Consider the following 12715-nt stretch of genomic DNA (forward strand, 5'->3'; position numbering starts at 1 on the left):
GATGTATTGATATATCTGTGTATGGGATTTATATTTCTATGGGGGCGGAAATACAGAGGCGTCAATTGGCTATGGCAACTGCCATACCTTGGCTACAGGGGAAAATTATAAAATGTACTGTAATCGTGCCTGTTGCTAAGGTATGGTTGCCATGCCTTAGCTTTTTCTGAACTGACGCCGCTGCGGAAATAGACCAGAAGTTCCAACCGGAAGGTCGTCATTCGTCAACAACAGTCGCAGCCATTTTGCCATAAGCAGTGATCTGAGCAGATAGTTTCCATTCTTCACAGGCTTACTGTTCTTTAAAAGTACCTCACCATGGCTATGCAAGCAGCGAAACGAGCTAATGTAAGTTTTTACTATCTATTGAACGCTGTTAAAAAGACCAGCGTTTCATTGATGTACAGCTTTTAACACCAGCTTCTCTGAGTAGCGGAGGCTAACATGAGCTAGCTAACATAGCATCTGCTATTTGGCTAACGCATTTAGAACGTACACAAGAATGTCAACATACATTTATTTGGGAGGGTCAGCACTTGTTCATGAACACAGCAACAACACTACATACTGTAGAGTTGAGAATTGCAGCGCAAATACGTCTGAGGTAGCAAGGATGCTAATGTGTATCCATAGTTCTGGAACACAACACGAGACATGACCTCCCATTCTTCCGAAACGACCACCTAAACCTAACATCAGTAAAACTATCGCTGGTGAATGCTAACCTGCCGACGCTGGTGAACGCTAACCTGGTCGGAATATTGAGAGGTCGGACTTATGTTCGGTCCCCCACAAAACAACGTCGAAAGTGCGGTCCATGTTTTCAAGGGCTTACGACCGTTTTGTTTATTTGTTAATGTCTGAAGATTGTTTAAAAAGTGTGTGGGGGGAGTTGATAGCTAGCTATAGATTTGGAGCAGGAAAGATTACATTAACTTTACCTATTCATATTTTGGTCTAAATTATTATACGTTTTGTAGCCATGCAGTGGCAAAAGACCAGTAGCAAATGAACGGCTAATAGATCGACTAATATGACGGCAATGATAGGTTGTCATGTTGTATTTAGTGGTATGTATGTACTATATTGAATTGTATGGAGGAGGGCTGTGCTTTATCCATAAACAGACCACCTGGAGAGAGTCAAGGCCAGAACAACTTGAGTTCTAGACAGTTGAGACTATGACTAAATAGTCTTTAAAAAGGAAAAGACAAATTACCCACAAACAAACACTACTGCTTACCAATAAGAAAATTCATTGCATGAATTACATATCTAATGATCTGTATAATGGTTAAAATAGTTTGTAAATGTCATTACTGAAGAGGTCTGACTACAAAATGATGTCACGGCTTAAAAGCCCCATAGGTGCCAGGGCACTGCGGGCAGCCCCTCCCAAAAAGCTTTTGTCCAATGCTAGCTTAGAATAACTTCCTGCTTGCCAAGATTTGCCTTGGCAACAGCCTTGGCAAGCTGCCGGTTGCTAAGCTAGCATTGGACAAAAGCTTTTAGGGGAGGGGCATAGCTACTGGCTAATTACTGTAATCAGATACGTTTTTCGGTATCAGCCAGGTAATGTAACGACACTACTCGATTGAGTCATCACATTACACTTACTGGTCAGACGCTTTAGTCGTTACTTACGTTACTATGAGCCCCCCTGTGTCCTCCTTTATTAGGATAAAGATTTGTGCTAATATATCGGCATACGTTATGTTATACCCGGGAAATGAGCGGAAAGAATAATCAAGGCCCTATGGTCAAAACCAAGTAAAATTGCAGGTGAGACAAAGACTGTGGTCTTGAGACTGGATTCATGCATGTAACTGACGTGTGTTTTCTTTTTCCTGCAGATACGATTACCTCCCGAGGTAAACAGAATCCTGTACATCAGGAACCTTCCATACAAGATCACAGCCGAGGAAATGTATGATATCTTTGGGAAATATGGACCAATACGGCAAATCAGGACGTAAGTTCTAACATCCTCTGGGGGCGAGATTAGAAACTCTAGGCTTGCTAAGGGAAGGAGCGCTCGTTTTCAGTTATTGTCCACGACATTGCAAGCGGTGCGAAGGCCAGCGGACCTTGGTCCTGCTCTTCGCGCCCGAGCGCCGCAGCGCACGATAAACGCAATGATAATTGGGTTTTGGTGCACCTCGTGCGGTCCAAGTGACTACAACGGAGCGCTCCCAACCTCCGGTTCAGCCAATCACAAGCTTCAAAAATGAGTGCGGGGCGTGGTTTCCCTTAGCAAGCCTAGAGTCTCTAAACTCGCCCTCTGGGGGGATTTTCTCACTGATGTTTAGTACTGCTGAAATGGTCAGGATATTGATGCGCCATGAAAGAATGAATGCTCTTAGGCCTGTCACAATTATTACATAATCGTCTAATCACAATTATTTGACATAATCGCGATAATATTTTATAATCGTTTCCATGTTGAAAAATTTTCATATATTTAAGTCAAAAATAGTGGAAATAGTCGATCTACAAGCTTTTAGATTGGCTATTTCCACTATCAATGTTATTTTTTAAGTATAAAGTTGTCAAATATGTCAGTAATGTCTTTATTTATTTAGGTTATGTGTCATATCTGCCATGTGCAACTTCAAAGCCTAAAAGCCAAACAGAAATGTAATTGTCAATGACAAAAACATAAATAAATCGTTAATCACAATTATTTCAGTGACAATTAATCGTGATGTAAAATGTCCTTATCGTGACAGCCCTAAATGCTCTTGCTCTTTCAATAATGCCTTGACATGTGTTTTTCAGAGGGAACACACCAGAATCCAGAGGAACAGCATATGTTGTCTATGAGGACATCTTTGATGCCAAGAATGCTTGTGACCACCTGTCAGGCTTCAATGTCTGCAATCGTTACCTGGTGGTCCTCTACTACAATGCAAACAGAGTATGTATTCTGATTTTATTCTGTGTACTTCTAGTTTAAATTGTTATATAATCCAGGAGGCTGTATTTTGTAGTGGTGATGCACACAACACTATATTGGTAAAGGCTTATAATACGTTATTGTGCCGAAGGCTGACATTTATTTAAAAAAAATTGTTTGGTCCAGATCTTTAATGTCAGTATTTGACACTTGTTTCCAATTAATGTCATGTACATACCTTCTGCTTTGTGGACCTGCTGAAGTGCTACCACCTTTTGTGCATTACCTTATGGACCTTTATGTCAAACCTTAGATTTTTGCCGATCCCAAACATTTCTCTTTGGAGCTTGCACAAAACAAATTCCACCCACATCTTTACCCCTATGATGTAACAATAAAGTTAATTGCTTGAAGCTGATTCACCTGAATTAATTTTGTGTCTCCTTTTTTATTCTTTGTGTTTTCCAGGCTTTCCAGAAAATGGACACAAAGAAGAAAGAAGAGCAGCTGAAGCTTCTGAAAGAGAAATACGGCATCAACACAGACCCACCAAAGTAGCAACCTGGACGCCACTTCCTTTCTCCCTGCACAGCCACATAGGGGTGGGCGATATGGTGATAAATATCGTTGAGACGATAAAATGTCTCCACGATATGCCTTTTCAGAGGTATCGTATATATCGTGATACAATGAGGGAAGCCTTGTAAAAAATCCAGTTGAATTGTTAATACAGAGATTCACTGCAGAATTCAATTTAAACCAGCATTTTCTAATCAGTTGTTCTCAAACTTTACAATGTAAAGGTCTCCACTTAACTCTGACAGTATACAAATTAAACCAAAAGTATACAAATTAAACCAAATGGTTTAATCTGTATACTGTCAGAGTTATATACTTGTAAGGGTCAATTTAGACCTCCCAAAAGGATCCTTTTCTTTTAGCTTTTGTTACCTTGTACTGTTAAGTAACTTGAAAAATAACCATAAAAAAACAACATGAAAAAGAATTGCGACAAGATTGTGTATCGTGATACTGCTTGGAAAAATATTGTGATATAAAATATTTCCATATCGCCCACCCCTACAGCCACATGACCACGTGTACACACTCTCAGATTGCTTGATTTACTGTCAGTGATGCCTAAGTGACCCAATCTTCTTTTCAACAGTTTGAGAAAGTTGAGAGAATTAATTTAGAGTCATACTTGGAATTGGATTTAGACCATTGTTTGATGGGATCAGACGTTGTCGATTTAGAAGTAAAACCAGTGTTTACTTTATTTTGTTCTCCCTATCACTTTACTAGGCTTGCAATTCAAGATAGAATTGCAGAAGGCAAGTTAACTTATATATAAAAAAGAGAAAGAACTGGCTTGCCTTTCTGGATTTCATTGTCCAACCGTTTGAATTTGTAATTTCTTTTGTCCTGATGGTCTTTTCTTTGGAAACTACATATGACATTTGTCTGGTGTAAAATATGTCTTTTCTGTAAAATAAATGTTGCTTTTTATTAGAAAAAAATGATGTTGATTTCATTTAGAGCAATTACAGTTCATAGCGTGGCACTCTGTGCAGTGTTCCCTGCTGTCATGATGTGAGAGCACAGTCCTCTTAATGAACCTTAGATGATCAATGCCTCCATGTTCTGTGTTAAGGGGTCATGGCTAAACATAGATTTGGCTTGCAGCCTATTCTATATGTACAGCATCGCCAGTAGATGGTCAATACACACATGTACTTGTGGGAAATGTAAATCAATTTTACTCTGCAGTTACGTAAGGGATGTTTTGGAACCATTTTATACCATGTAAAACGGGACACAATTACACAATAGTCCCAGCTTCATCTCTCTCATATACGGGATCCCTGGCCTGAAAAACATTGAAGACCCCTGACAAAGTAATGCATTTAAAAGTTTAAAGGACAACTTACGGTATTTTCTTTTACAACAAGGGTTCATATTTATATATATTTTCACCATAAGCTGGTGATTTCTTTATTACTATTTAAGTCACATCTTCCAATGAAGGATTATGGTGCATCTTGGGAATGGGTTTATTGTGTCTAAAAAGACATTTAGACATTTACATGCATTCCCCCACCACTAAAATCAAAGTAACTAAAATTTCTAAAACGATAGAAAGCAGTAAATGAAAACATTTTAACACTATTTTTTTCTTTTCTCTAATTACAATCTAAAATACGAACCCTTGTTGTAAAAAACATGCTTTTATTATGATGTAATGTAGGCCTAATGAACAGTGTATGCCCCCACTGTGTTTCTGAAGCTGTCCTGTTATCTGGAAATTATTTGGCACCATCTAGTGGCTGTATACAGTACTACATTCTAGTGTGGCTGAAATAAAACCACATTTTCTCTACCAACAACGATTGATTTGAGGACTAAACCAATTACCATAATGTTTGAGATAGCCATCTAAATTAGAAGGTTATAGCATCCAGTGAAATAGACTGGAAAAAGAAGTTGCTTTGCATTGATCTATTAAGACTCAAATTTAAATGTCCTGCTAGGAGTAATAGATTGTGATCCTCCACTTTGTTCTGACTTCAGACCGCTATTTGATACTGGTATCTTAATCTCTGCCAATTGATTTAGACGGTAGTTTTCATTCCCCATTCTGTTTATCTGTTTGCAAAATACCAGATGGCCGGATCTTCATGTAGGCTAGCTTTGGAGGGAATGACCGGTAGGCTATACCCTGAAGAGAAGATTAACTTTTGGGTTGAAAAAGTCAAGGTCACAATTGAGTTCCATTTCTAAATAAACTGTATTAGCCACGCGAAGAGACTTACAAACATGTGGTTTGATGTGTTGGTTTCCTCATGCAAAGTCAAATTGTATACTTATTTTATACCTTCATAACAAAATAGCCAAAGCTCACAACACCTTGCATTGTGAGCTTGATTTCCTTTTTTTTTTTTTACATTTTACTCATATTGCCATGCCCAAAAATAATAGACACCAATTGGAAAGTGTTTAACGTTAACAAATAGGTATGGTGGAAAAACATCTGTTGGCACAGGTATGCAATTTACTAAGTACAAACATTTTAACCCTTCAACCCTTGCGTCCTTAATTCTGGGCATGTCATAATATAGCCTGGCAAACCCTCCCCCTCTGGAAATTTCATAGGCAAACATTGTGTACAAGTAGAGGCGTCACAAGGGGGGAAAGTGGGGCTGAGTTACTAGGGCCCAAGGTGGAGTGGGAGCCTTAATTATTTTATACTTTAGCTATTGAAAAATAGCAGATATACAAGCTCACAGCGCGGCACCGAGTGCCACGCTGCGAGCTTGTAGATCTGCTATTTTTTATTTTTTTTAAGATTTGTTTTTGGGCTTTTTGCCTTTATTGGATAGGACAGTAGACTGACAGGAAATGGGGGAGAGACAGGGAGTGACATGCGGCAAAGGTCGCTCGGATCAGGAATCGAACCGACGACGCCGACAGGCATTGATGCCGAAATGGCAATGCCTATATGGTATGCACCTGGTCCACTATAGGCCACCAGGCGCCCCGTAGATCTGCTATTTTTGAAAGGTCGTGAAAATGTGTGCAAATCTTTGAATATATGCATTTTTTAAGCGAACATTTGTAACTCAAATTTCGCTTCTGGGCATCCCTGGAACCCTGGGTCCCCAGTCAACTATAGGGTTCAAATGGTTATCGGGTAGAGGGGCATATTATGCCTAAATCACAGCTGTTTGACCAAACAAGCTCTTGTGAGTTGGGTTGAGGTAACAGAACAGTCAAGGGCCCATAGAGTTCCTTTTATTAGAGTAAATCACAACACAAGGGGAGTAGTGCAGCCATGTCATCAGGAACACAATACATGCTACAAAAGAATCCTCGTACACGGTTGCCATTGCTTACATTTGGTATCTCGGTCATAATAGCAATAGCAAGAGAGTTGTAATTATAAACATTTCAGGGCAAAATTCAGATTACAAACTTACTGGGACACGCCTAATTGCTAAACGATGGCAATGGACTGGTGTTATGTTGTGTTGATATACTGTAGGCTTTATTGCGGTGCTGTATACAATGGATATAATGATGTCAAACCTCTTAATTATGCAAACTCCCTGATAAATGAGTACACTGCAAAATCCTCATTGTTAGTCTAACTGCGAGAGTGTAAATGATGGCCCATATAGTGTCAAAGAATTGACAAAAAGGGTACATTTTTACACTCTTGCATTTAAACTAACACTCAGCATTTTGTGTACACTGCAAAGTCCTCGATGTTAATTTAACTCTGAGTGTTACGGGTACATTTGGTTCCATTTGTACACTCAGATTAACAGATGATCAGGATTTTACTGTGTACGTAGTTTCAAATATGTTTTTTTTTTATACCAGTGGAGCAAGATTTATGGCTCAGCCCTAACACAACCATGGATCTGTCTTCATAAACCGGCGCCGACCAGGGCTTGCGCCTTATTTCCAAGCAATCCTTGTCTTTCTGAAGTGGACGGTGCTCTACTGAACTTATATACAGTTAGTATGCATAAGCATGTGTATGTTAAGAGAGAGAGAGATACAGGGGAGTAAAAAAGTACAAAAAGACGGATTGGTTAACAGGAGCAATAGAGAGAGAATAACACTTCTAGGAGGAGGGGAGGGGGAGAGAACTGTTTAGTAAACACGTGGCTTTTCAAGGGCTGTCGTCTTGTTAGAGGGTACAAAGAAATGTCACGCGCTGCTTCTGTCTGTGCTGCTCTGAACACTCATTTACTTAAGTTCAAAAAGACAAACAAGAAATGTTGCATTGGCCTTATTCCTTGTTCTCCTTTACAACTTTATACCTGAACAGTGTAAACAAAAAAAGCCTCATTGATATGCAACCTGTACTGTATGTCCATTGGGGGTAAAATAAGTAGTGGTTGAGAGGGTGGCACAAGTTGAAACTAAGTTTGATAACATACATTAAAAAACTATTGTAGATAAATATTTTATATTCTTACCATTTAACCTACCGGTAATTAAACGTTCACTACCTCTGGTGGTACCTAGTTTTGTAGTGTAGATTTTATGATCTCAATTGTTTGGAACCCAACAGCTTAAATTTCAATCAATAATTGATTTACCAATTAACTATTAGATTTCTTTTCTCCCTCATACCGATTTAGAACGATGGGTTCACCAGATACTCTACATCCCTCCATATCATCCACTCATTCAAAAATTGATTTAGGAGATGGAGTTTTTTTTATATGCACAGGGGTAGGGAATTAGATCTTTGCAACATGTACTATAGCTAATCTACAAGGAAACATGCTCCCACAGTTATAGCAGTCAAAATAAAATGTCGACAAATCACAAAAAAGTACATCCCATGTGACAATAATTGTAGAACGACCTACCCTAATATAATTACCCACCCGCCCCATTTCAATAAAAATCTTTTCTTATATGTTTTTTTAAAGTGTCACCATGTTTCTTTGATAAGGCTTTCTGTCTTCCATAATTTTTTTTACAGGATGCACATTGAGGAGATTTTAAGGCAGAACCTAAAGACATGCAAATTAACTACATTTACTTTTTGTTTTGTACAAGCAGGTGTGGGGAAGGAAAAGTTGGACGGATGCTAATCCACCTCTTCTTCGCCTATCCTGGGCTAACATCGGAGGATGGATTATCTGTTGTAAATAAATTGTCATTATTAGGAAACTGGTTTTTGGTTGACGTTTCTCAATATTATGAATCACATACTGTATAGCTAGCATCAGTAAACTCGGAACAATAAGTGTAGTAGCAGTAAATCTTTAGCGTAGCACATCATCACCGATGCGCCAGCTCCGGTTGAGTGACTGTATGGAAAATACTTTGCACACTTCACATTTTGGCAGTTGATCTTTAAATAATTTAAATATATTATTCATATTTATATATCTATATATATATTATTTATATATTTGTGCGAGGGGTCAATATTTAGGGAAGGAGTGTGTGTGTGTGTGTGTGTGTGTGTGTGCGTGTGTGTGTGTGTGTGTGTGTGTGTGTGTGTGTGTGTGTGTGTCTGTGTCTGTGTCTGTGTGTCTGTGCGTGCGCGCACGCGTGAGAGTGAGTGAGTGCGTGTATGTGGTTCAACGTGTCAGCGTGCAACCCGCACTCTTGCATCCGCACACTGTTGTCGTATGTTACGTGTAGATCTTTTTAATAGCAAATAACATTCTCATGCACACGAGTGTTTCAAACACAAGAAGCGGGAATCCATTGAAAGGTAGTCCAAGCATAATATATATAATAATATTTTCTTTTTTCAGTGGAAATATAGCTGCAAACTGAATGGAACATGAAATTCTCGCTGTGCAGTCTGTGGTGGCTGTGGGAGGGGAGCGCTTGCTTCGCCCTCCGGCCTATTTATTTCTGGAGGTCACACTGGAGGAGTAATACGATGGAGGGGTCGCTCTTGGCCGCCTCCTTGAACTCCTCCAGCGAGATCTGGTCGTCGTTGTTCTTGTCCATCTTGGAGAAGATCTTGTCCACCCTCTGCTGTGGCGTCAGGCCGTCTTCGTTCATCTTCATCATGATCACTGTGCCCACCATCTTGTAGATGGCCTGCGGGAGAAAGACAAGCGGTGGGTTGAGATTTGATCACTAACAACTTTCAACCTGCAAAGATTTTCAAAATGTTCCACAAAATATATACTTTTCTTCAGAAACAGCAAACTTATATAATCTAAAGGCCCACAACGCATTGTAGATTGGGTATTATTTTCTATTCGTTGTACGACATAGTATATAGGGCTTATGTGGTTCAGTGAAGGAAAAATATTTTTGGACTTTGCACATGCTTTTCACAAATGAGACACAAACTACTGAGACACAAGAAGACGCAGGCCCCAAACCAGTACTAATTTGTGTGAGGTGGGCTCACAGGTCGAGGCTGTGCGGGTGACAGTAGGGTATACACTGCACTGAACTTCAACATTGCTGCAGGTCCAATGCTCTTATCTCCATGATAAAACATGTTTGTGTGTTACATAATTTAAGTTATATTGGTGGGACATTTTAAGCATTTATTTGGTAGAATTCAAAGGTCACCAACAAGACTAGGATTAACTCTCCAATTTTAGATTATGGGATATTTTGCATGCAAAAAATATATTTTAGACTGAGGGTGATATTGATGGAAAGATAGAAAAAAAAGATAGAAAGATTGTGGTGACTCAAGTGGCAAGGGTCCAATCTCCAGTGGAAATATAGCTGCAAACTGAATGTAACAATATTTCTCGCTGTACCGTCCGTGGTGGCTGGGGGGAGCAGATCTCCAGGGAGTGTATCTCCTGGGAATTGTATCTCAAGGGAGCATGAAGTCACTCAGCAAATCTCATGGCAATCCACCAATTCATTCGAATTTGAGATGTTTCTGTGCAATTGAAGACTTTGGCCTGATGGTGGTGCTAGAGGAAAGGCCACCGGTCAACAAAAACAGTAGGGTTCATCCTCTGATGTTTATTAAGCTTTCGATATATATAGCCTACTCAGAAGGTACCTGTAGGTACTGTATACAACTGATAGATACCTCCATCTTTGGGACCCGTTATGGTTACATTCTTACACCCTCAGAGTTAAATGAACACTCAGCAAAATTTGAAATTTAGCTGAGTGTTTTTTTCTTATTTTTTTCCTTTTCTAGTTTTTTTTTTTTTATCGCACCGACCATTGGACACTCTGCACTATTAGGTTGTGTTAGTAGTTTTTGAGTATTTTTGCTTGTGTTTGACATGACGGTGAGATACTTGATAGTTGTGCTTAAGGACACTTTATATATTTATTTATATATTATGTGTTCACTTTCTTGGTGTACCTTGCTCTTTACTGTACTCTGTTCATGTTTTTCTTTTAATCTTTTTCATACTTCTCTGTAACTTTGTAAATAACCTTATACTGCTGTGCTGCCTCTGGGCAACTGATTTTCCCCCTTGGGATAATAAAGGTATCTATTTATCTATCTATCTATCTGAAATGGTGTGTAGTTGAACTGCCTTTTTTCTTTCCTTCCTTCCTTCCTTCCTTCCTTCCTTCCTTGCGTCTGTTCTTCCTTCCTATCTATCTTCCATACCTCGATGATCTCCAGCATCTCCACCCTTGTGATCTTGCCGTCTCCGTCCAGGTCGTACATGTTGAAGGCCCAGTTGAGTTTCTGCTCGAAGCTGCCTCGTGATGTGATGGACAGGGCACAGATGAACTCTCTGAAGTCGATGGTGCCGTCGCCGTTCTTGTCAAAGGTCCTGAAGGCGTGCTGTGCAAACTTTGATGCATCGCCGTACGGGAAGAACTGGAAGACGGAGAAAGAAAGAAGAGGAGGATGTTAAGCCTAAGTAATTCTTTGGCTCAGTATATCCCTATCTCTCTCTCTCTCTCTCTCTCTCTCTTAGAGCCTATATAACCAAGCCCCCAGAACCCTGGGGGCGCCCTGAAACCAAATGGACATGGTGGCCGTTTTGAGGTACTGCAGTTGGGTCTACTCACATGAACGCGCGTCTAGGCTTCTTTGTATTGACGTGCGTTCATACCGGAAGAGTTCGTTCATGAAGCGCGTCCACGAACACAAATTATGACGCAAAACGCGTCACAGTGGCCCCACTACGTCACGGTTTTACTAGCCGGAAGGAGGGGTGAAAACGCCTCATGCGCTGGGTGAGCAACTCAATGCAAGTGGACGGGCGGGGATATCTGGTGTCCTCTCTATTCTTATTATAACTCTATGTATATAACCCCCTAAAAGACTACATGAACTTAATCGCATTAAGATTGCAATATCTATCTCTATTTCTTTCAAAGATAGACAGAAATATAGCGAATATTAGAGCCTAACCCTCCAATGTAAACACAGTTAAATTGTTAATCACAATGATTTCCTTTACAATTACATCTTGCATCGTGACAGTGTCATGTTTTTGTATGGTGACACACAGGGAAAACGAACGGGGAGGCAGGCGGAGGCAGGTGGCAAGCCACACACGCGCACGTATGCGCGCGCGCGCACACACACACACACACACACACACACACACACACACACACACACACACACACACACACACACACACACACACACACACACACACACACACACACACACACGCACACACACACGCACGCACACACACCTTTTCCACAACCCTTCCCGCTGTTATGCCCCAGAAATGTCTTTCATGAATAAAGTAATTTCTGAAGATCACACAAGCAAATCCTTTCTTTTTGGATTCATAGAACCATATACTGTATCAAAGCAATGTGTCACAAGTCACAAGAGACACTGGGGATAGACAGAAGAAAGGCCTATGTGCTGACTGCTGCCAATGTGGAGATCTGAGGCAACATAGCCATTGCAACCAATGTTCTACTTTTCTAATATTCCTACGGTATATTTCTTGAACGCTCTGACAGATCGAGAGAGGGATAAAAAAAAGAGTAGGCCTAACTTATTCAAGAGGACATCATCATTTACTTACTTACTTAGGCTTAGTTTAGAGTTCAGATATGTGGTCTAAGCAAGTGGGGATACGTTCAAACACACAAGTAAACTGATGAACAAATACGATGCTCATAAGTGCCCAGGGACAACGGGTTCAATGGGAACAATGATAGATACTGTGAATGATAAATGATTCTACTACTACTACTACTACTACTACTGTATACCATCCAAAGTACAAATAAAGGTCACACATAAATAAATGCAAGCAGAGGCACCCATTCTTCAACATCAAGGTGCTACAAGACGGTTAGATAATACGAGCCCGTTTGTGTGCTATAGCAGCAGACAGTCTCTCCAAGGCACAG

At 40.1% G+C, this 12715-nt stretch overlaps 2 protein-coding genes across 3 annotated transcripts in view; one reads left to right on the top strand and one right to left on the bottom strand.

Annotated features, from left to right (window-relative positions):
• The first annotated feature begins 222 nt into the window (after positions 1-222).
• Positions 223-4410, top strand: sf3b6 (splicing factor 3b, subunit 6). Its single transcript, XM_080744661.1, has 4 exons — positions 223-348; positions 1854-1972; positions 2779-2917; positions 3365-4410. Exons 1-4 carry the CDS (start codon positions 319-321, stop codon positions 3452-3454), a joined length of 378 nt encoding a protein of 125 aa, XP_080600787.1. The 5' UTR covers positions 223-318; the 3' UTR covers positions 3455-4410.
• Positions 4411-9283: 4873 nt separating this feature from the next.
• LOC308300663 (visinin-like protein 1) overlaps positions 9284-12715 on the bottom strand; it is a gene marked incomplete at both ends in the record, with an annotated part of 49017 nt that continues 45585 nt past the window's right edge. Inside the window, 2 exons of one of the 2 annotated variants that reach the window (XM_080744545.1) lie at positions 9284-9481; positions 10989-11204. In XM_080744545.1, coding sequence (XP_080600671.1) covers positions 9284-9481; positions 10989-11204 — 414 coding nt within the window. The remainder of the gene's footprint in view (positions 9482-10988; positions 11205-12715) is intronic. The other variant, XM_080744546.1, reaches the window with a different exon arrangement.

This window comes from Nannobrachium achirus (genome assembly GCF_963921795.1).
Source record: "Nannobrachium achirus genome assembly, chromosome: 16".
NCBI lineage: Eukaryota > Metazoa > Chordata > Actinopteri > Myctophiformes > Myctophidae > Nannobrachium > Nannobrachium achirus.

Excerpts from the sequence above, each read along its gene's own strand:
- sf3b6 (XM_080744661.1), top strand. The coding sequence starts at position 319 with ATGGCTATGCAAGCAGCGAAACGAGCTAAT. Across the intron at positions 349-1,853 it reads AAGCAGCGAAACGAGCTAAT|ATACGATTACCTCCCGAGGT; the intron begins GTAAGTTTTTAC and ends TTTTTCCTGCAG. Across the intron at positions 1,973-2,778 it reads CCAATACGGCAAATCAGGAC|AGGGAACACACCAGAATCCA; the intron begins GTAAGTTCTAAC and ends TGTGTTTTTCAG.